The sequence below is a fragment of the Tachyglossus aculeatus genome, chromosome 16 (genome assembly GCF_015852505.1).
Source record: "Tachyglossus aculeatus isolate mTacAcu1 chromosome 16, mTacAcu1.pri, whole genome shotgun sequence".
NCBI classification, from domain to species: domain Eukaryota; kingdom Metazoa; phylum Chordata; class Mammalia; order Monotremata; family Tachyglossidae; genus Tachyglossus; species Tachyglossus aculeatus.
Genome location: NC_052081.1, coordinates 42,336,020 through 42,360,023, shown reverse-complemented (window position 1 = coordinate 42,360,023; position 24,004 = coordinate 42,336,020). Strand labels below are relative to the sequence as shown.

Sequence of the window (24,004 nt, the reverse complement as noted above, 5' to 3'; positions counted from 1 at the left end):
TTTGTCGTGCCCTAGGAAGGGGCCTGCCTGATACCAGCTGGCCCGTCGCTCGAAGAGTTACTTTTCACAGCTTCCCCCCCCACCCCATGACAATTCACTACCCAGTAAGCGCTTAATAAATGCCATCATTATTATTATTATTATTCAACAGCAGAAATTCTAGTTTCTCAGCTGCAGCCCCATCAAAAATTCTCTTTTCTCTGGCACAACATTAGCTCTGCTGAAAATCTGCTCCCCACCCACAGCCATGTTCTCCAGTACCACATTAGGCAGAAATAATACGAATTCTTCCTCAGATTCAACCTGTGGGCTGTTTTGTTGGCTGGAGTCCTAATTCCTTTACTCTCCTTAATCGCCATTGACCTTAATGATCACTGGTCAAACAGACCTGCAGATTGCTGTGTTTTAAGGAAATTTAGCCCCCTGCGAGTGACAGGATGGGACTGTTCCTGGATATTGTTCGGTGACTCAAAAGTCATCATCAATCGTATTTATTGAGCGCTTACTGTGTGCAGAGCACTGTACTAAGCGCCATCTGCCACAGCCCTTAACGCACACACATATCTGCTCACCAGCCCGCAGGCCCCGACCAGGGCTCAGAGAAGCAGCGGTGGCTCGGTGAAAAGAGCCCGGGCTTTGGAGTCAGAGGTCATGGGTTCAAATCCCGGCTCCGCCACTTGTCAGCTGTCTGACTTTGGACAAGTCACTTCACTTCTCTGGGCCTCAGTGACCTCATCTGTAAAATGGGGATGAAGACTGTGAGCCCCCCGTGGGACAACCCGATTACCCTGTAACCTCCCCAGCAGCTTAGAACAGTGCTTTGTACATAGTAAGTGCTTAATAAATGCATAAATGCCATCAATTATTATTATTACAGTGCCTGGCACATGGTAAGCGCTTAATAGATACCACAATTAGTATTATTCTGACCCACCTGCCTGATTTCTGAATATATATTCTGTATATATGTATATATGTTTGTACATATTTATTACTGTATTTATTTATTTTACTTGTACATATCTATTCTATTTATATTTTGTTAGTATGTTTGTTTTTGTTCTCTGTCTTCCCCTTTTAGACTGTGAGCCCACTGTTGGGTAGGGACTGTCTCTATATGTTGCCAATTTGTACTTCCCAAGCGCTTAGTACAGTGCTCTGCACATAGTAAGCGCTCAATAAATACGATTGATGATGATGATGGCACTTTGAATGCTGCCTTGCTGCCAGGTGTCTGGATAGTCCAAGCAGCCCCAAGTCCAGCTGCCCAGAGTCACTTAATCACCTTTCTTGAGGCCCTATTCATTCATTCATTCATTCATTCATTCAATCGTATTTATTGAGCGCTTACTGTGCGCAGAGCACTGGACTAAGTGCTTGGGAAGTCCAAGTTGGCTACATATAGAGACGGTCCCTACCCAACAGCAGGCTCACAGTCTAGATGGGGGAGACAGACAAGAAAACAAAACATATTAACACAATAAAATAAATAGAATAGTAAATATGTACAAGTAAAACAGAGTAATAAATCTGCACAAACATATATCCAGGTGCTGTGGGGAGGGGAAGGAGGTAAGGCGGGGGGATGGTGAGGGGGAGAGGAAGGAGGGGGCTCAGAGTGGGAAGGCCTCCCGGAGGAGGTGAGCTCTCAGTTGGGCTTTGAAGGGAAGAAGAGAGCGAGCTTGGCGGATGTGAGGAGGGAGGGCATTCCGGGCCAGGTGGAGGACGTGGGCCGTTACTATACACTGTTAGACTGTAAGTTCGTTGTGGGCAGGGAACGTGTTGGATTATACTCTCCCAAACAGTTAGTACAGTGCTGTGCACACAGTAAGCGTGAAGCAGCGAGACTCAGTGGAAAGAGCCCGGGCTTTGGGGTCAGTGGTCATGGGTTCAAATCCCGGCTCCGCCAATTGTCAAACTGTGTGACTTTGGGAAAGTCACTTAACTTCTCTGCACCTCAGTTACCTCATCTGTAAAATGGGGATTGTCCCTGTGGGACAACCCGATCACCTTGTAACCTCCCCAGCGCTTAGAACAGTGCTTTGCACATAGTAAGCGCTTAATAAATGCCATCGTTATTATTATTATTATTATAATTATTATAATAAATCCCCTGGCTGTCCTGGTGCTGACCCCCAGGGCTCCTAAGCGCAGAACTCACCAGCCGTGCCTGCCGGGCGCCCCCCGTCCAGGCGCCGAGCTCGCGGGCGGAAATGTCGCCTCCTGCTGGGAACGGACTGCTACTGCACGCGGAGGCGGCCTGGTCGGTGGTCGGTTGGTTTTGTTTTGGTTTGAATCTTTTAGGCTTAAATGGCCGGTGAAGCCCGGGGCCGGGGCGCTTAGGGGCCCGGGCGGGCTCCGGTGGGCGAAGCCCTCCGGAGCCCAGCTGCCGCCTGCCCGCCCGCCCTCCAGGCCGAGCTGGGGATCAGCTGCAGAGGGTCAAAGCTCCGCCCCCCGCACACTGACCCTTTCGGCCAACCGGAGGGGCGCCCAGGGCACAGCCGGGCCCGCGGGACCGACGGGAGAAGGGAGGCAGCGAGGGACGGAGGGAGAGGGAAAGACGGGGAGGAAGGGAGAGAGAGGGGGAGGAACAGGGAGGGAGGGGGAGGGAGAGAGACGGGGGAGGGAGACAGGGGGAAGGAGGGAGGGGGGAAAGACAGGGAGGAAGGGAGAGAGGGAGAGGGAAGGAGGGGGGGAGAGGGAGAGGGAAGGAGGGAGGGGAGAGAGGGAGAGGGAAGGAGGGAGGGGAGAGAGGGAGAGGGAAGGAGGGAGGGGAGGGAGGGAGAGGGAAGGAGGGAGGGAGGGAGGGAGAGGGAGAGGAAAGGAGGGAGGGGAGAGAGGGAGAGGGAAGGAGGGAGGGGGAGGGAGAGAGAGGGAGGAAAGGGGGAGGAAGGGAGGGAGAGGTAGAGAGAGAAGGAAGGAAAGAGGGAGGAAAGGAGAGGGGGAGGGAAAGAGGGACGGGGAGGGAAAGGGAAGGAGCGGGGGGAGGGAGAGAGAGGGAGAGGGAGGGAGGGAGGGGGAGGGAGAGAGAGGGAGGAAAGGGGGGAGGAAGGGAGGGAGAGGTAGAGAGGGGAGGGAAAGAGGGACGGGGAGGGCGAGAGAGGGGGGGAGGAAGAGGGGGAGGGAAAGAGAGAAGGGGGAGGAAGAGAGGGAGAAAGGGGGGGAGCGGGAGAGGGAGAGAGAAGGAAGGAAAGGGAGGGAGGAAAGGAGAGGAGAGAGGGAAAGAAAGGGAAAGGGGGAGAGGGAGAAGTGAGGGAAAGAGAGAGGGTGGGAGGGGGAAAGGAGAGAGAGAGGAAGAGGATGGGAGAGAGGAAAGGAAGGAGGGTCGGGAGCGGGGGGAACCGCGGGTCAGCTGGGGGACGCCGGAGCCCGTGAGAAACCTGGGGAAGGGAGGGGAGGGGAGGGGAGGGGAGGGGCGCCGAGGGCCGCTCACTCACCTCTCCCAACTAGGGCGGCCAGGAGAGCCCGTCGGCAACGCCAAACCGGCAGCAGAGGCCGCGGGCTCCTCCCTCCGCCCCCCGCCCCCTCCCCGGGCCCCCGGCGCCGAGCCGCTGCCGGACGGGAAACGAGGAGAAACCAAACTTAGTTCTCAGGGTGTCTGTCCCCGCCGCCTCCTCCTCCGCAAAGGCCAACCGAGGCCGGCCTTACGATTCTCCAGCCTCCGACCGACAGCCCACCTCCCACTCCGCCCTTCTGCAGGCGGGGCGGGGGACCCCGGGGCAGTTGGGAGGTTTGAAGGCCCCGGACGGCCTCCCTGGAATCATGTTTTCTTTCTTCTTTTCTTTTCCTTTCATTTCTTTTCTCCTCCTTCCATCCTTCCTTTCTCCCTCTCTCTCTCTCCCCTCCCCACTGCCTCTTCGGAGACCACCCCCTCAAGGCCTCTAGGAAACCTATTGGATCAAGAAACAGGGGGCTGGCCGGAGGCCTGTGGACAGAGGGTCAGATACAGTGACCTCTGAGGAATCCCCTCACCCTAGGAAGTCTGCGGGACCAGGGTCCGTCTCCCGGTTTGAATCTGCTTGTTCATGATCCCAGAAATGGCTTCTGGGTTCCAGGATTTTAGGGGGTTTTCATTTTTTCCTTTACAAACGCTCTGGGCAGCAATGCCACTAGCTTGGAGGCTGCTTTCCCAACATAGCCTACAGGCTCTGTTCTGGAGCAGTGCATTTGGGACAGCAGTTTTTCAGGAGGAAAAGAATAAAAAAAACCCCAAAACTTTTCTTCTGTTTTTTTTTTTCCCTTTGCAATTTGTGCCCATAAAGTCCCTGGGTACTTTGCCGCACAGCCCTGGATGCAGCAGGTGGAATTCTGGAAGCTTGGAAGGGAGGGTCGCAGTCTGGCCATGGATGGATGGAAAGGAACATTGTTTTTTTTTTGAAGATGTGGCGGTGGGGACAACTGGTGCTCTGTCATATAAGAAGTGGGAGGGGGTTCCAAGCCAGAGTAGGCACTTGGTCAACAGGTCATTGGCAAGATAGACAAGATTAAAGTACAATGTGTGGGCTGGGTTGTAAAAGGAGATCAGCAAGGTGAAGTAGGAAGGGGTGAATAGACCGAGTACCTTAGAGCCAATGGCAAGGAGTTTCTGTTTGATGCAGAGGTGGAAGCAATTTCTGGAGGTTCTTGAGAAGTGGGGAGATGTCTCCCCACTTCTCACTGCCTCCTCTACACCCTGGGAGAAAGATGTGCAGGATACAAACGGGGGGAATGAGGCAAAAGGGGCAGGGGAGAAGAGGAGATACTGTCTTAGATTAGGAACAGTGATGTTTGCCTGACTCAAGTGGCCAAACTAAGGAAGGAAGGGAATAGGGAGAAAGAGTGGGAGAGGATAAATTACAGGAAAATAGGGTTATTTCCCTCCCTTCCCCCTGTCAATGCAGAAAGGAGTGCAAGAGGGGACACGAGGGATGCTCCTTTATTTTTCTGGGATGATCCAGGGCGATGTCCGTGTGTCTCAGTGACGTGAGCCCCCCCGGCCACCTTAGAGCAGGCCCTGGCATCGGGGCCATGCGATGAGCTTCAGGGGCAGGGTCGCCCCGATGGTGGCGCCGGCCATCCCCAAGGCCTTGGAGACACTGGATGACAGGCCGACTGCCCCTGGGAGGGAGAGGGGTGGGGGTGGAGGGCGGGGGAGACAGGCCAAGGGAGGAGAGGGAATGGAGAATCTGGTCACCCCGGGGCCAATGGGGAGAGGGGAGGGAGTGGGAAATGGCCGAGGGAGACGCTCTACGACTACTGCCTGGTTCCGGACTCAGACAGGGAGAGGTGAGGGGTGTGGGACGGGAGGACAGAATGGCAGAGGGGCGGCCCAGAGCCCACAAGCTGCTCCCCGGGCCTGGGGCAAGACCAGAGAGCTTGGGGCCACCCCTCAGGCTTATCCTCAAATCTTCATGGGCCTGAACCGGCTCCCCTCTGCACAAGCCCCCCACCATGGATTCTGCCCCATTTCCCCCAATGGACTCTCCCGGCCTCCCCCCATGGAATTTTCCTATCTCCCACCAAGGACTCTGCCCCCTCCCCCAGTGGACCTTGCCCCCTCCTCCCCAAGGACTCTACCCTCTCACTCACCCACAGATTTTAGAATGGCTACCAGCCTGCCCGCCACGATGCCCCCACCGTTGGCCACGGCAGCTGTGGACATCATCCTGGAGGCGATGGAGCCGGCTGCGATGCCCGCCCCTTTGAAGCCCACTGCTCCCAGAATCAAGGGCACGGAATAAACCATGACAGCTGCGGAAATGAGTTAGGGCCAGTCAGGACTGGGAAAGAGGGCTCCCTGCACTCAGTCACCCCCAAACCTCCCCCTCGCCTCTCCCAGCCCTTGGTTTTCATCAGGGGGCTTCAGATGTCCGGGGGAGGGCAGGGGGAGCCACGATCTGGGGGGCTGGAAAGAAAGGGGCACAGGACTGGGGTGGGAGCGGCAGGATGAGTCATAGAGGGGGCTCAGAGGGCCGGGCTAAGGGGGCCCAGTCATACTCACCACCTCCTATAACTGCACAGCGCAACAGACCTGAAGAGAGAAAAACCAAGGTGGTGTTTGGTTCTATCCCCCATACCCCCAGTCTCCAAGCCCGCTGCCCCACTGTGGGGCCGGGAAACTGGATTCTGAGCCCCATTCCCCATGGAAGAGATGCAGAGGGTGGGGAGGAAGGGGCTGTGCCTAAAGAAGGAGAGAGGGCCTGAAGAGACTCAGAGCTCAAGCACAAAGGACAGAGCCTCCCCCCAAGAATCAAAACTCACCACCCATCCTGGATCGTCCCTTTCCTTCGGAATGAAGAACACGTTGAGCCGGGGTTGTTTTATTCTCTCGGCTCCACCCTCAGATCCATATTTGGAACTGTTCTTTCAAAGTGGGTGGGTCAGTCTTTCCTGAGTATTTTAGCTTCTTACGTTTCATTTTTATAATATTTGTGAAGCGCTTACTATATTCCAGGCACTGTACTAAGTGCTGGGTAGATACAAGATAGTCAAGGTGGTTACAGTTCATGCCCAACGAGGGCTCGCAACTTTAATTCCCATTTTACAGATGAGGTCATTGAGGCGCAGAGAAGTGAAGTGACTTGCCCAAAGTCACACAGCAGACAAGTAGCAGAGCTGGGATTAGACCCCAGGGCCTCTAGCTCCGCTCTCAAGCCCATTCTCTTTCAACTGGGTCATGCTACTTGCATTTCTACATGGAGAAGCAGCATGGTATAGTGGAGAGAGCACAGGCCCGGGAGTCGGAAGGTCCTGGGTTCTAATCTCTACTCCACCACTTGTCTGCTGTGTGACCTTGGGTAAGTCACTTCACATCTCTGTGCCTCAGTTACCTCATCTATAAATGGGGATTGAGACCGTGAGCTCCACGTGGGACAGGGACTGGGTTCAACCCGATTTGCTTGTATCCACCCCAGTGCTTACTACAGTGCTTGGCACATAGTAAGTGCTTAACAAATACCATTATGAGAAGCAGCATGGCTTAGTGGAAAGAGCATGGCCTTGGGAGTCAGAGGTCATGGGTTCTAATCCCAGCTCCATTGCTTGTCAGCTGTGTGACCTTAGGCGAGTCGCTTAACTTTTCTGTGCCTCAGTTACCTCATCTGCAAAATGGGGATGAAGACTGTGAGCCCTATGCGGGACAACCTGAATAGCTTGTATCTACCCCAGCGCTTAGAACAGTGCTTGGCACATAGTAAGCCCTTAACAAATACCAACATTATTATTATTATTATTATTATTATTATTATTATTATTATTATTATTACATGAATGGCCAGCCAGCATCTTAGACTCAACGTGGCCAAAACTCTCCATCTTCCCTCCCAAGTTCCCTCCTCCATCTATTTCCCATCCCAGTTGACACTCTGACACTTCTCCTTGTCTCTCCAGCCTGCACCCTTGGCCTTATCCCCTCTCTCTTTCAACCCCCATATTCAGTCCATCACCAGATCTTGTTGTTCTTCCACCATAACATTTCCAGAATCCACCCTTTCCTCTCATTCACTACCACCACGTGGGTTCAAGCATAATGACCGCCCTGCCTCCTCTCTCTCCCTCCCCTGTCCATTTTTCATTCTGTTGCTCGGATCTTTTTATATATGTTTGTACATATTTATTACTCTATTTTACTTGTACATATCTATCCTATTTATTTTATTTTGTTAGTATGTTTGGTTTTGTTCTCTGTCTCCCCCTTTTAGACTGTGAGCCCACTGTTGGGTAGGGACTGTCTCTATATGTTGCCAATTTGTACTACCCAAGCGCTTAGTACAGTGCTCTGCACATAGTAAGTGCTCAATAAATACGATTGATGATGATGATGATGATGATCTTTTCCCTAAAAAAGTCATTCTCCTCACTCCTCTAGAACCACCAATGTTTCCCATTCCTCTCCGCATGGAGCAGAAATCCTCATCCCCACCTTTCACACACTCAATAGCTCTCTTTCCGCTATTAATCCTCGCTCCTCTCCCAGTACACCCACCCCTTCCTCGACAAACTTTGCTCCTCTCAAGCCAACCTAATCACTGTATTTTGCCCATGTCTCCCTCGCCGTTGATCTCTTGCTTGCATCCTTCCTTCTCTGGAATTCCCTCCCCCTTCACATCCGGCAGACCATTCCTCTCTCCATCTTTAAGGCCTTTCTGAAATCCTGACTCAATCAATAAATCAATCAGCGGTATTCATTGAGCGCTTACTGTGTGCAGAGCTCTGTATTAAGCACTTGGCAGACTACAATACAACACAGTTGATAGCGTGGCTCAGTGGAAACGGCACAGGCTCGGGAGTCAGAGGATGTGGGTTCTAATCCCGGCTCCGCCACTTGTCCGCTGTGTGGCCTTGGGCAAGTCACTTAACTTCTCTATGCCTCAGTTCCCTCTTCTGTAAAATGGGGAATAAGAGCGTGAGCCCTATGTGGGACAGCGACTGCGTCCAACCTGATTATCTTGAATCCACCCCAGTGCTTAAAACAGTGCCTGGCACTTAGTAAGCACTTAACAAATACCATAATTATTATTATTATTATTATTGTCCTGTTCCCCACCCACATGGAGTTTACAGTCTCAAAGGGGAGATAGACAGTATAAATAAATGACAGAGAGGTATCTAAGTGCTATTTGGCTGAGGGTGGGGCAAATCCCCCTTCTCCCCCTTCTAGACTATGAGCCTGTTGTTGGGTAGGGACCGTCTCTATATGTTGCCAACTTGTACTTCCCAAGTGCTTAGTACAGTGCTCTGCACACAGTAAGTGCTCAATAAATACGATTGAATGAATGAATGAATGAAATCCAAGTGCAAGGGGGATGCAGAAGGGATAGGGAGTAGGGGAAAAGAGGGCTTAGTCAATCAATCAATCAATCAATCAATCGTATTTATTGAGCGCTTACTATGTGCAGAGCACTGTACCAAGCGCTTGGGAAGCACAAATTGGCGGAGGAAGGCCTTTCAGAGGAATCAACCAATTGGTCAATCAGTCAGTCAACCATATGTACTGAGCACATGGTGCGGTAGCAGAGGGGGCTCAATAAATACGATTGAATGAATGACTCCCCACAGCACTTACGTATCTATCTGTATATATCTGTAATTTATTGTTTTATCTACTTGTTTTAATGTCTGTCTCCCCCTCTAGACCGTGAGCTCGTTGTTGGGTAGGGACCGTCTCTATATGTTTCCAACTTGTACTTCCCAAGCGCTTAGTACAGTGCTCCGCACACAGTAAGCGCTCAATAAATACGACTGAATGAATGAGAGCAGGTCGCACTTCGGGCAGCGTGAGAAGCAGCGTGGCTCAGTGGAAAGAGCATGGGATTTGGAGTCAGAGGGCATGGGTTCAAATCCCGGCTCTTGGGCAGGTCACTTAACTTCTCTGTGCCTCAGTTCCTTCATCTGTAAAATGGGGATTAAGACTGTGAGCCCCCTGTGGGACAACCTGATCACCTTGTAACCTCCCCGGTGCTTAGAACAGTGTTTTGCACATAGTAAGTGCTTAATAAATGCTATTATTATTATTATTATTTATTATTATTATTATTATTATTATTATTATTATTATTATTCGGGCTCGGCTCCAGCGACCTTGGCTCAGCGGTGTTTCGTTTCCCCGCTCGACTCCGCCCTCCTTTCCTCCTTTCCCTCCCAAACCCCAACCCTTTGCCAGGCCTCGCCCCTCTCCTCCCCTCCTCTAATATCAACCTACTTGTTTATCGAGCTGGTCCATCTCACCGCCGACCTCTCACCCACATCCTGCCTCGTTCAATCCTATTTATTGAGCAATTACTGAGTGCTGAGCACTGTACTAAGCGCTTGGGAGAGGACAATACAACAATAAACAGACCCGTTCCCTCTCCCCGAGTTCTGAAACTCCAACTCTATGAGAGAATAGAAAACTGGGGTCAGGGAAGAGGCGGGGAGGAAGGGTAAGGTAGTGGAAAGAGCCCAGGCCTGGGTGTGAGAAGACTTGGGTTCTGATCCCAGCTCCCCCACTTGTCTGCTGTGTGACCTTGAGCAAGTCACTTCACTTTTCTGTACCTCCGTTATCTCACCTGAAAAATGGGAATTAAACCTGTGAATCCCAGGTGGGATAGGGACTGTGTCCAACCCAATTTGCTTGTATCCACCTCAGCGCTGAGTACAGTGCCTGGCATTCATTCATGCAATCGTATTTATTGAGCACTTACTGTGTGCGCAGCGCTGTACTAAGCGCTTGGGAAGTACAAGTTGGCAACATATAGAGACGGTCCCTACCCAACAAGGGGCTCACAGTCTAGAAGGGGTAGACAGACAACAAAACAAAACATGTGGACAGGTGTCATCATAATAAACAGAAGTAAAGCTAAATGCACACCATCATGGCACATAGTAAGCATTTAACAAATATCTTTAGATGCAATACCTTTAATGTAAATTCATTAATAATAATAATGGTATTTAACAAATTTAACAAAAACCATTTATAACAAATAGCAACAAATACAAATAGCATCGAACAAATACTTATAAATGCAATTCCTTTAATGTAAACTCGTTATTAATAATAATAATGGTATTTGTTAAATGCTTACTATGTGCCCAGCACTGTACTAAGCACCATCATCAATCATATTTATTGAGCGCTTACTGTGTGCAGAGCACACTACTAAGCGCTTGGGAAGTACAAGTTGGCAACATATAGGGACGGTCCCTATCCAACAAGGGGCTCACAGTCTAGAAGGGGGAGACAGACAACAAAACAAAACATGTGGACGGGTGTCATCAAAATAAACAGAAGTAAAGCTAAATGCACATAATCATGGCACATAGTAACCATTTAACAAATATCTTTAGATGCAATACCTTTAATGTAAACTCGTTATTAATAATAATAATGGTATTTGTTAAATGCTTACTATGTGCCCAGCACTGTACTAAGCACTGGGGTGGATACAAGCAAATTGGGTTGGACACGGTCCCTGTCCCTCCTGGGGCTTACAGTCTTAATCTCCATTTTGCAGATGAGGTCACTGAGGCACAGAGAATTGAAGTGGCTTGCCCAAGGTCACTGAGCAGACAAGTGACCGAACTGGAATTAGAACCCAGGACCGTGTTCTATCCACCACGCCATGCTGCTTCTCGTCGTGGGGAGGGAACGCGTCTACCAACTCTATTATATTGTACTCTCCCAAGCGTTCAGTACAGTGTTCAACACACAGTAGGCGCTCAGTAAATACGGTGGGTCGACTGATTGAAAAAAACAATTTCCAAGGGCTCCTGTACCGCCCCCTGGTGGGCAGGGGAAAGACTACACCCGGGTCCGGTCATCAATCGATCAATCAATCGTATTTATTGAGCGCTTACTGTGTGCAGAGCACTGTACTAAGCGCTTGGGAAGTACAAGTTGGCAACATCTAGAGACGGTCCCTACCCAACAGTGGGCTCACAGTCTAAAAGGGGGGAGACAGAGAACAAAACCAAACATACTAACAAAATAAAATAGAATAGATATGTACAAGTACAATAAATAAATAAATAAAGAGAGTAATAAATATGTACAAACATATATACATATATACAGGTGCTGTGGGGAAGGGAAGGAGGTAAGATGGGGGGGATGGAGAGGGGGACGAGGGGGAGAGGAAGGAAGGGGCTCTATATGCTGCCAACTTGTACTTCCCAAGCGCTTAGTACAGTGCTCTGCACACAGTAAGCGCTCAATAAATACGATTGATGATGATGATGAAGGGGTTCAGTCTGGGAAGGCCTCCTCTTTAGTTCCCCACGGCTCCAGAGTGGGAACGCCCTCTCTCCTCAGATTCATTCATTCAATCGCATTTATTGAGCGCTTACTGTGTGCAGAGCACTGTACTAAGCGCTTGGAAAGTACAATTTGGCAACAGATAGAGACAATCCCTACCCAACAACGGGCTCGCAGTCTAGAAGGGTGGCTCAGATACGACAGACCATTGCTCTCCCCCACTTTACAGCCTTATTAATCAATCGATCAATCAATTGTATTTATTGAGCGCTTACTGTGTGCAGAGCACTGTACTAAGCGCTTGGGAAGTACAAGTTGGCAACATATAGAGACAGTCCCTACCCAACAGTGGGCTCACAGTCTAGAAGGGAACAAAACCAAACATATTAACAAAATAAAATAAATAGAATAGATATGTACAAGTAAAATAAATAAATAGAGTAGTAAATATGTACAACATATATACATATATACAGGTGCTGTGGGGAAGGGAAGGAGGTAAGATGGGGGGATGGAGAGGGGTATACGTCTCTTCCAGGAAGCCTTCCCTGACTGAGCCCTCCTCTCCTCTTCTCCCACTCCTTTCTGCGCCACTCATACTTGCTCCAACACTCATCCTCTCTCCCTTCCCCACGGTACATATGTATATAATAATAATAATAATGACATTTGTTAAGCACTTACTATGTGCCAAGCACTGTTCTAAGTGCTAGGGGGGTACAAGGTGTCAGGTTGTCCCACATGGGGCTCACACTTTTAATCCCCATTTTATAGATGAGGTAATTGAGGCCTAGAGAAGTTAAGTGACTTGCCCAAAGTCACACAGTTGACAAGTGGTGGAACTGGGATTAGAACCCATGACCTCTGACTCCCAAGCCCAGGCTCTTCTCACTGAGCCGCGCTGCTTCTCTATATAACTGTGATTTATTTATTTATCTATTTATTTGTTTACATTAATACCTGTCTCCTCCTCTAGACTGTGAGCTCATTGTGGGCAGAGAATGTGTTTGATGTTATATTGTACTCTTCCAAGTGCTTAGTACAGTGCTGTGCACACAACAAGAACTCAATAAATATGATTATTAATAATAACAATAATAATAATGGTGTTTGTTAAGCACCTACTCTGTGCCAAGCAATGTTCTAAACACTGGGGTAAGTACAAGGTAATCAGGTTGAACACACCCCCTGTCCCAGATGGGGTTTACAGAGTCAATCCCCATTTTACAGATGAGGTAACTGAGGCACAGAGAAGTTGAGTGACTTGCTGACAAAACTCCATCTCCTCTGGCCATGTCAAGCCTCACTCTCTGAATTGCCAAAACTCTGGATTATCCGACACCTTGAATTATACACCACCTCGGATTATTTGATACCGAATTCTCCAAAATTGTGAATTATCTGACACTGTGGCTTATGGAAACAGCATGCCTAGTGGATAGAGCAAGCGCCTGGGAGTCGAAAGGACCTGCCCTTTTAGTCCTGTAGTAGTCCCAGCTCTGCCACTTGTCTTCTGTGTGACCTGGGGCAAGTCACGTAACTTCTCTGGGCCTCAGTTGCCTCAACTGCAAAACGGGGATGATGACTGTGAGCCCCATGTGGGACATGGACTGTGTCCAACCTGATTGCCTTGTATTTACCCCAGCATTTAGAATAGTGACTGACACATAGTGTCTTAACAAATACCATATTAAAAAATCCAACACCATGGATTATTTGATACGGAATTATCCCAAACTGTGAATTGTCCAACACTGTGGGTTAACTATTTTCAGATGCCAAAGGGAGTCTAATTCCGGCTCCTCCACTTGTCTGCTGTGTGTCCTTGGGTAAGTCACCTAACTTCTCTGTGCTTCAGGTACCTCACCTGTAAAGTGGGGAATAAGACTGTAAGTCCCATGTGGGACATGTACTGTGTCCAACCTGATTAGCTTGTATCTACCGCAGTGCTTAAGTACAGTTCCTGGAACATAGTAAGCGCTTAACAAATAACATTAAAAAAGCAAGTCTAGGAGATTCTGATCCCAGATGGAAAAATGGAGGGGCTAGATGCTGGCTGGCTCCCCAGGGCATCCTTGTGTGTTTGTGGAAGTGTCCACACTTCCCATTTTCTGTGCACAAGCCTCCCCTCTCCCATATCTCCAACTCCTTCACCCTGTACCTTTCCAGGAGTTTTAATCAGGCTCAGAATTCTGGCTCTCTTCCTCCTGCTCCAGAAGGATTTTCATCTCCATCTGGGCTGGTCCCATTATCCTTGTGGTTGGGCTCCGCTTCAACTTTGCTCAGTCTCCACAGTCTTTTCTCTTCCTCCATCTCCTCATCCTCTGTATGAGGGTTTTCCAGCCTTGTCAGCTCCAGAGGCACTTCCACTGGGATAGCTTAAAAATTCCCTCTCAGTCACTGCCACTTCCCTGATCATATCATCCCATCAGACACCTCAATAAACACAGTTGATGATGCTAGTTGGGCTCCATTTCTGGGTCCCACCCCCACTCCGTGCTTAATTCACCATCATTATCTCTTGCTCTGGGGGCTAGGTCAATAGGGCACCATGGAAAGAGCCCTGGCCTGGGCATCAGGAAACCTGCACTGCTACTTGCCTGCTCTGTGACCTTGGGCAAGTCACTTAACCTCTCTGTGCCTCAGTTGTCAAATGGGGACTCAGTGCCTGTCTCCCTTCCCCTTAGACTGTCCCTCTTCCCCATGAGGGACAGGGGCTGTGTCTGACCTGATTATCTTGAATCTATCCCAGCACTTAGTACAGTGCTTGGCGCAGAATAAGCACTTAACAAATACCACAATTATTGTTACCCATTATTAGGTCCCGGCACCTTTTCTCCTGCTCTCAACACCTCCCCAGTGGGGCAGCCACTTGTAGACTTTCCCTCCCTAGCCCCTGACCGGATCAGGTCTCCTGCTTTGCCACAGTTACCTGCCTAATCTCACCCTATTCAACAACATCCTTTCAACAAGAAAATCTGGCAGCTGCAGCATGAACTCCAGGCCCCTCCTCCCCAGCTCCCGTCCCATCATGGGGGTGTTGGCCCCGACCCCCGGCTCCTTGGGTCCCTCATAGTGAGGCCGGCCTGGGGCTGGGGGAGCAGCAGGAGGAATCAGCCTCACCCCGAAGAGATGCTCACCAAAAGGCGCTGACCAGGACAAGGGCTGGTTGGGGCTCCGGAGCTCTGATGTCTCAGGAACAGCAGCTCCTGCCTCGAAGATCCTGAGGTGACTGGGAACAGCTGGCCTGAACCTTTGCCCTTGGCTGGCACCTCGGAAGTGGGGAGAGACTGTGGATGGGAGGGGAGCAGCTGGGCAGGAAGGGCAGGTGGAACCATCCCTCTGGGCCTCACTCCCGCCCAATGGATCTGGCCTTCCTCCCACTGGTCCTGAGGGGCCTCCCTCTCCATTCCCTGCCCCACAAAGTAGTGACCATGGGAACACTGCCGCAACTAAACCCCACACCCAAGCTCACCCCCTGGCTGGTCATGATGGGGGCGGAGGTGACACGGCTGGGAAAATGGGTCCCGGAGTGATGAAAGTTGAGGCATTATCAGGGCGGAAGAAGGTAGGGAGAGGCCGGCAATCCGCTGCAGCCGGTTGAAGGGGACCAAATCAGGTGGAGAGACGATCTGGTTCCTTTTGACCAGCCCCAGCAGCTGGCCAACTTGCCAAGCCCCATCCCTGCCCCTGACCCCCAGACCCCCGCGGCCCCCACAAGTGCGCAGGACCCTCAGTGCCACATCCTAGTGTCAGCCAATGGTCGCCCACTCAGCCTGAGGGTGTTGAGAGGGACTGAAGGATGGTGGCCATCCTGGGCAGCCAGTGTGCACTGGCCGAACCTCTCTCCCTGGTCATGGGGCCTTGAGCAAGAGAAAGCTTCCACTCTCATGGAAAGAGGGGAGGGGGCATCTTCAGGGGTGGGGAGCCCTCTGTTCGGAATAAGGCTGGAGTTCTGGGGCTGTTGGGGCTGGGTGCAGGTGGTAGCCCCCAAGAACACACACTTCTTAACATTCCATAGTTCAGGTGGCTCCCTATGGGCATATGAAGAAGTGTGTGGCCCTGGGAGCCCGAGGGCTCCAGCTTGCTGCTCTGTACCCCCATCTCCAGATACCCCCACAAAGGTCCTGCCCACTGGGAAAGATCCTGCCCCAGCCCTGACCTCCTTCGTGAGACTTTACTCTGGGGCCAACGGAGTGGTGTGTGTATGTCAGGTAATAATAATGATGGTATTTTTTAAGAGTTTACTATGTACCAAACACTGTATGGTAGGGGAGGAAAGGTCCTAAACCCCTTTTGGTGCATAGAGAGAAACTGAGGCAGAGTTTTGGGCTTCATATTAAGGCAGAAGAAAGCCCCAGGAGTCTCAGGTCCCGAACTCCTGCCACCCAGCCCAGTTTTCCCCAACCCTGAGCCCCCTCCATCCTCAACAGGGCCAGCCTGGGTCCCTGATGTTCTTCCCCCAACCACCGGACAGTTCTGCAACAAACTGGCTTGGACCTGGGAAGTTCAGGGTGGAAGGATGTGGCTGGGGGGTGTGAAGCAACTGGGGAAGAGGGAGTTGGGGGAGGGAGAGGAGGAAGAAGAGAAGAGGGAGGAGAAAGGGGCAGAGGAGCTTTTTAGACAGGGGAAAATTCCAGCTACCTCAGCCTCCCCCTCTCCCACCTGCAAGGGTTCTGAGGTCTCAGATCCTGGGTCTCTCTCCACTCCTCCCCCTCTGGTTGGGTTCCTCTCCCCAGCTACCCCAGAGTCAGCCAGAAGTAGCCCCCGACCATGGTCCCCCAGTGGAAAAAACAAGGGAGAACTCAGGAGTCCAGGTCCCCTCTCCATGCAAGTGGAAGCTCCATGTGGGCAAGGAATGGGTCACTTGCTTGTATCCATATTGATGTCTGTGTCAGAGGGGATGAGTATGAACTTCAAGTATCCTCTCCAGGTGTGCATAGTCTGTGTGCTGATGTATACACATTAAAATGAATGTATACGTATGTGTGTGTGAGTGTGCATGTGCCCAGAAGAGGGAGGGTCACGCCCAGCATAAACTGGAGGTGTAGCATCCAGTGAGCTGGAAAGGGGTGACCCAAACAAGGGGGAGCGGAGGAAACTCAGCTTCAGACAACAAGGTATCGTGGTTGGAACCCAGAGGACGGACGGACAGAACAGACGGATGGGCCAAGAGACCAGCATCGCTCCCTGTTGTTTGGAAAGCAGAGGTCAGTTTGTCTTTCTGCTCGAAGACCCCACGACTGGTGAGGAAATTGTCTCCCTGAATGCAAGCGTCTTTAAGAAAGAACCAAAGCAGCACGGCTTAGTGGATAGAGCCTGGGCCTAGAAGTCAGAGATCCTGGGTTCTAATCCTGGTCCATCACTCGTCTGCTGTGTGACCTTGGGCAAGTCACTTCACTTCTCTGGGCCTCAGTTACCTCATCTGTAAAATGGGGATTTAGACTGGGAGCTCCAGGTGGGACAGGGCTGTGTCTTCAACCCAATTATCTTATATCTAACCCATTGCTTAGTACAGTGCCTGGTATAACAAAACAACTCCTCGTCCAGTTATTGTAGAACCACTTGAACAATTAGATGATAAAGATGTTCTCCCGGAAAAGCTTGCCCAGAAGAATCTTATGTAACGAAAGTAAGAACTCCTATTTCTTGATATTCCTATATTTTAGGTAGTGGGTACCTTTAAAATGAGAGCTATCTTCTGAACCATCTGCCTTTGGAAACTCTTCCGTATCTTCTGTGGGAAGCAGCACGGCCTAGTGGATAGAGCACAGGCCTAGGAGTCAGAAAGACCTGGGTTCTAATCCCGGCTCTGCCAGTTGTCTGCTGTGTGACCTTGGGCAAGTCACTTCTCTCTACCTCAGTTACCTCATCTATAAAATGGGGATTAAGACTCTGAGCCCCATGTGGGACAGGGACTGATTAGCTTGCATCTACCCCAGCACTTACAACAGTGCTTGTCACATAGTAAGTGCTTAACAAATACCTTCATCATCATTATACCAGAAAAAAAAAAATCTCTTGCCCATTTGTCCCTGGAAATACAGATGGGAATCTACAGCAGGGGAGCGGGGAGGGAGGGTGTTCCAGGCTAGAGGGAGGATGTGGGCGAGAGGTCAGTGGTGAGATAGATGAGATGAAGGTACACTGAGTAGGTTGGCTTTAGAGGAGTGAAGTGTGCAGACCGGGTTGTAGTAGGAGAGCAGAGGTGAGGTAAGAGAGGGCAGGGTGACTGAATGCTTTAAAGCCGATGATAAGGAGTTTCTGTTTGATGCGGAGGTGGATGGGCAAACACTGGAGAGGCAGACTAGTGTCAGTGTCCCCGGGGCTCTGGGCCGGCCTTGTCCTGCCCCCCTGCTGGCCCAGCTTCTGCCTTGGCCCTCCCTTCTCCTAGGCCCAACCTAGGAGTCAAGGGACCTGGGTTCTAATCTCTGCTCTTCCACTTGCCTGCTGTGACCTTGGACAAGTCACTGAACTTCTCTGGACCTCAGTTTCCTCATCTGTAAAACGGCGAGTCAAGACTTGTTCTCCCTCCTTCCTATACTGTGAGGCCCATGTGGGACAGGGACTGTGTTCGACCCGATGATCTTTTATCTGCCCCAGTGCTTAATACTGTGCTTGAAACTTAGTAACTGCTTAACAAATACCTTATTATTATTATTACCTGGGATACCGAGGCAGGGAGGTGGGACTCTGCTGGGGCAAGGTTGAGAACATGCTGTGTCCTTCCCTCTCCCAGTCAATCAATCAGTGGTATTTGTTGAGCTCTTGCTGTGTGCAGAGCACTCTACTAAGAGCTTGGGAGAGTACAATATAGCAGAGTTGCTATACGTGTTCCCTGTCCGCAAAGAGCATACAGTCTAGAGGATGAGTTTACAGTCTAGAGTCCCAGAAGGGCCAAAATAGCCAGGCCCCTTGGCGGGGGGGTTCAGTAGGGGAGGGGTCTGGGGTGGACTGGATCCCCAAGATCCTGGCCAGAAAGGGGAGTATACAAGGCCCCAGAGGCAGAACACCTCTTAGCCAAGGTGACTGGGTTGGGGGAGGGAGCGGGATTTGACCCTTGTTTCCCTGATGACCTTGGGGTTGGTCCTCCCCCACCCAACCCTCCTCCCAGCTGTTGACTGGCTGCAGGCTGGGCTGGGGGTGGGGGGCAGTTCCCTCATCTTGGTCCAAGGGGATGGGGGATGCCAAGAGATGGGGCAGAAGTGAAGGGAGGCAGGGGGATCCCCCACTGCTGGCTCTGTTGGACTGTGGGGAGAAGAAGAGTTTCTGGCCACTTCTGGGGTCCCCCTATCTGGCCACCAGCCTGGGGACACCTCTGGAGAGCCTGCAGGACCTGGGGACAGGCAAAGAAGCCGTGGTGGAGAGGAGCAGAGACCCAGAGAGACAGAGAGAGACCCCGAGCTTCCAGGTGTGGGGATCGGGACGCCCCTGGGTGTTGACTGTGGGTATCTGGGCACAAAGGCCCCTCCCAGGACACAGCCCCATCCCTCTGGTCACAGTGCCCTCCCCCCCCCCCGGCCCCACCCCAGCCCCAGGACCCTGCAGCTCCCCAGGGCCTGCCGCCCTGGGCCTGCACCATGCTTCTCTCTCCCCGACCTCCATCTCCAGTCCAGACCCCGCACTCCCCGTAGTCCCCTCTCCAGGGAGTGGTCCCTGCCCCCTCCCCTGCCCTCCGGCACCAGCCCCAGAAAGCCCAAGACAAAAGAAAGAGGGAAAGAGAGCAAACTCCTTCCCAACCCAAGTCACTCACCGGGGGCTGCAGCCGACTCTCCTTCCCCAGTGCCCTTTCTCCGCCGCAGCTCCGGCAGCACAGCAGGGGCCGCGCCCTGGCTGGGGTCTGCGCCCCCTCATCTGCCACCCACCCACCCATCCACCTCATCCCCTGATTCAGACCCTCAGTTCCAGCCCCCCTCCTGCGCTGACTTTGTCCGATAACCCTTTGAGCTTGTCTGCATGCAGCAGCCTCTCTCCTTCACAGTTCGGCTTGACAAGTTCCTAGTGGTGGAGGAGCAGGAGGATGAGAAGGGGAGGGGAATGGGGGGAGAGGGAGAGAGGGGAGAGGGAAAGAGGGACACAGGGTGACAGGGAGACAGAAAGATGGGGAGACTGGGAGAGAAGGGGAAGGGGGGAAGTGGGGGAGAAGGAGGAGGGGGAAAGGGGCAGAGGAGGATAGGGAAGAGGGAGGAGAGAGTTGGAGACGGAGACAGAGACGGAGAGAAGGAAGAGAGGGGAAGAGGGAAGAAGGCGAGAAGGAGGAGAGGGGGAAAAGGGCAGAGGGGGAAAGGGGGAGAGAGAGGGGTTGAGGGAGAGAGGGAGAGGGGTTAAGAGAGAGAAACACCTTGAGCCAAGACCCTTACACTTCCAGGGCCCAGATTGAGTAGAAAAGTCTCCTCTGCCACCCCTCAGCTCATTCTTTTCCATCCTTGCTACCTCCTCTGCCCCTCCAGTCTCCTTCTTCACCCTCCAACTTGAGACCACCTGCTTGGACCTTGGGAGCAGGAGGAGGAGAGAGAAAGGAGGAGAGGTAGCAGAGTGAGGGAGGGAGGAAAGGGACAAACACGCAAACTCTTTCCCTCCCCCGCCCCCCACCAAGCAGCTCCCTGCTAATGAATTTCCCAGCTTTGTCAGGAACCCCGCCAATTTTGGCATGGGCACACAACCCTGGGGACAGTGCCCACTTCATAGGCAGACCCAGAGCTGACAACACAGAGAAACTCCCCTGAGCTCCGTGCCTCTGCCCGGCCCTGGAGCAAGCTGCTCTCTGCCCACTAGTTCCCACCATCAACCCAGGCTAAGGGGGAAAGGGGAGAGGTCCTCCCCTACCCCGCCTCTTGCCAGGCTCTGCCCATTTTGGGATGATCAGGTCCCAGGGCTGTCTGGCACGACATAAGCCTGTGTGACGAGGAGGAGAGAGTGAGATGGACACGGTACCTGGCACGGTCTCTGCGGGCAGCCCCGGGTCGGCTGCCCTCCTGGGCCAACTTCAGCGGGCTCCTCTCGGGCTATTAATAATGACAGCCAGGAGCGGCCCCAGCTTCGGCTATATAAGGTAAGGAAGACGGTATAGGGAGCCAGAGGGGCTGACCACGAGAGGGGAAAACAAGGGAGAACCTTGGCAGGCTGTGTGGAAAGTGGGAAGTGCGGGGGGGGCTGGGGGAAACACCCCCTCTCATTCCCCTGACAAATGGGCATGAACCCTCAAGGAGTGGAGTTCAACTGGACAGCTGCTGCTGACCCCTCAGGGAGCCCTGCCCTGCCCAACCCCGGGAGCAAGGAGCAGGGGAGAGAGTAGGCCTTCTCCTCCAACCCACTCCCCGGTCCCTTCCCAGAGTTAATCAATCAATCAATTGTATTTATTGAGCGCTTACTGTGTGCAGAGCACTGTACTAAGCGCTTGGGAAGTACAAGTTGGCAACATATAGAGACAGTCCCTACCCAACAGTGGGCTCACAGTCTAGAAGGGGGAGACAGAGAACAAAACCAAACATACTCCTCCTCCAAATACTCCAAATTTACTCCTCCTCCAAGAGTCCTCCTTTCCCTCTTGTCCCATGTTCTCCCTGAGGGCTGAGTCTTTGGCTTTCCACTCTCTCAGCTCCCTGACCTAACCAATCAATCAATCAATGGTATTTATTAGCACCTTGGCTTAGTGGAGAGGGCATGGGGCTGGGAGTCAGAAGGACAGGAGGGTTAAGAGTGTGAGCCCCAAGTGGGACAGGGACTCTGCCCAACCTGATTAGTTTATATCTACCTCAGTGCTTAGAACAGTGCTTGGCACATAGTAAGCACTTAGCAAGTTCCATTATTATTATTATTGAGCACTTACTCTGTGCAGAGAACTGCACTAAGTGCTTGGGAGAGGACAATACAATAGTTGGTAGACAGGATCCTTGTCCTCAAGGAGCTTACCTCACTGGCCTGAGCCTCCTGGGGTGAGGCGGGAGAGGTTTTTGGGGAGCGGGCACTCCAGGGAGAAGGCGCCTTAGCTCCTGCGATCAGAGGGTCTCCAACAGCACTAGAGAGGCTGGAGTCAGGTTTGCTCCACATGGGCCAGGGCTGGAGAGGAGATTGAGAGGGAAGAAATCAGGGTAAGCAGTGTGGCTAATGGATAGAACATGGACCTGAGTTCTAATCCTGGTTCCTCCACTTGTCTGCTGTGTGACCTTGGGCAAACCACTTTACTTCTCTGGGCTTCAGTTGCCTCAACTGTAAAATGGAGATTTAGACTGCAAGCCCCTTGTGGGACATGTATCTACCCCAGCACTTAGTACAGTGCCTAGTATATACTTAGCTCTCAAATACCATAAAAAAGGGGGAGTTGAATGGGGAAGAGGACAAACAGGACCTTTTGGACATGGACTGTATTAAGCAATGACTATAGGCTAAACATTAGGTTGACAGAAAATAATAATAATAATAATGGCATTTATTAAGCGCTTACTATGTGCAAAGCACTGTTCTAAGCGCTGGGAAGGTTACAAGGTGATCAGGTTGTCCCACGGGGGGGCTCACAGTTTTAATCCCCATTTTACAGATGAGGGAACTGAGGCCGAGAGAAGTTAAGTGACTTGCCCAAAATCACGCAGCTGACAGTTGGTGGAGCCAGGATTTGAACCCCTGACCTACGACTCCAAAGCCCAGGCTCTTTCCTCTGAGCTACGCTGAGAGTACAATACAAATCTGATCAGGCAGAGTCTGATTTAACTTTTGATCATTTAACAGTTTAAATTCTTAGAGCCCATGCCCAGTGGGAAGGTCGGTTCGGTGATGGTGGTGGTGGGGGCCGGGGGGAAGGCCCTGTCCTCTCTCTTGCACTCTCTCTCTCTCTCTCTCTCTCTCCCCACTGTCAGTTTCAGTCAGAGAGCCTCTCTTCCTACCCCCTGAACCCCCACACCCACATGGTCACAATGTTTCGTGGAGCCCAGATGTTCCCCATCCGCACCTACAGAATCTTGAACAAGTTTGACCCTTTCTCCTTCAGTAGGGACCAAGTGGCAGGTAGTCAGGAAGGGAGGGAGACAGGCAGAAGGTGGCACAATATCTTGCGGTCTCCGTAAGAAGCAGCACGGCCTAGTGAATAGAGCACTTGCCTGGGAGTCAAAAGAACCTGGGTTCTAATCCGGGTTCTGCCACTTGCATGCTGTGTGACTTTGGGCGGGTCACTTCATTTCTCTGGTCCTCAGTTGCCTCATCTGTAAAATGGGAATTAAAATTTTGAGCGCCGTGTGGGACAGGAACTGTGTCCAATCCGATTTGCTTGTACCCACATCAGCGCTTAGTACAGTGCCTGGCACATTCGTTCAATCATATATTGAGCGCTTACTGTGTGCAGAGCACTGTACTAAGCGCTTGGGAAGTACAAGTTGGCAACATATAGAGACAGTCCCTACCCAACAGTGGGCTCACAGTCTAGAAGATAGTAAGTGCTTACATACCACAACGATTATTTTTATTACTATTAAAGACCCGACAGGTGGAGACTGTTGGATGGCCAAAGGAAGGACAGGGGTTGTGGGGACAGGGCATAGAGTGGGTGGCCCAAGCTGCCATACTCCCCCCACCTACTGCTCCCCCCTCCCAACCTGAGCTTCACCCTCCCACCAGCCCTGGAAGGCAGGGACCAGGGTCGGGGGTCAAGTATGGTTTAACCTGCCTCACCACAGAAAGTACTACACTCTACACAAAGCAACCTCGACCAATTCCCTGGAGGCTGAGCAATCAATTAATCAACAGTGTTTATTGAGCCCCTATTGTGTGCAAAGCACTGTACTAACTGCTTAGGAGAGTGCAAAAGGGTAGGTGTCCTCAGGGATTTTAAAATCTAGCAGGGTAAACATACTAAATTACAGCTAATCAATCAATGTTATCTATTAAGTGCTTTCTATGTGCAGAACAGCGTGGGTTAGTGGAGAGAACACGGGCCTGGGATCAGAAGGACCTGGGCTCTAACCCCTGCTATGATGTGACCTTCGGTAATTTGTTTAACTTCTTGGTGCCTCAGTTTCCTTAACTGTAAAATGGGGATACCTAGTCTCCCTCATAAACTGAGTTTACCTCCCTTGCTGTCATGAGGGACAGCGATTGTGTCTGACCTGTGCTGAGGACCACGTTTGACCCAGACTGAGCCCCTTCCTTCCTCTCCCCCTCGTCCCCCTCTCCATCCCCCCATCTTACCTCCTTCCGTTCCCCACAGCACCTGTATATATGTATATATGTTTGTACATATTTATTACTCTATTTATTTATTTATTTTACTTGTACATATCTATTCTATTTATTTTATTTTGT

The 24,004-nt window shown here is 51.5% G+C and overlaps 1 protein-coding gene across 1 annotated transcript; it reads right to left on the bottom strand.

Moving 5' to 3' along the window:
• Positions 1-4,898: 4,898 nt before the first annotated feature.
• On the bottom strand, positions 4,899-6,293 carry LOC119938411 (interferon alpha-inducible protein 27-like protein 2). The gene is made up of 4 exons (XM_038758237.1): positions 6,241-6,293; positions 5,981-6,010; positions 5,569-5,730; positions 4,899-5,097 (listed from the first exon to the last, which is right to left on the bottom strand). Exons 1-4 carry the CDS (start codon positions 6,245-6,247, stop codon positions 4,982-4,984), a joined length of 315 nt encoding a protein of 104 aa, XP_038614165.1. The 5' UTR covers positions 6,248-6,293; the 3' UTR covers positions 4,899-4,981.
• Between the last annotated feature and the right edge of the window lie 17,711 nt (positions 6,294-24,004).

Excerpts from the sequence above, each read along its gene's own strand:
- LOC119938411 (XM_038758237.1), bottom strand. Across the intron at positions 5,731-5,980 it reads CTGTGCAGTTATAGGAGGTG|CTGTCATGGTTTATTCCGTG; the intron begins GTGAGTATGACT and ends TCATTTCCGCAG. Across the intron at positions 5,098-5,568 it reads AGCCATTCTAAAATCTGTGG|GGGCAGTCGGCCTGTCATCC; the intron begins GTGAGTGAGAGG and ends TCTCCCTCCCAG.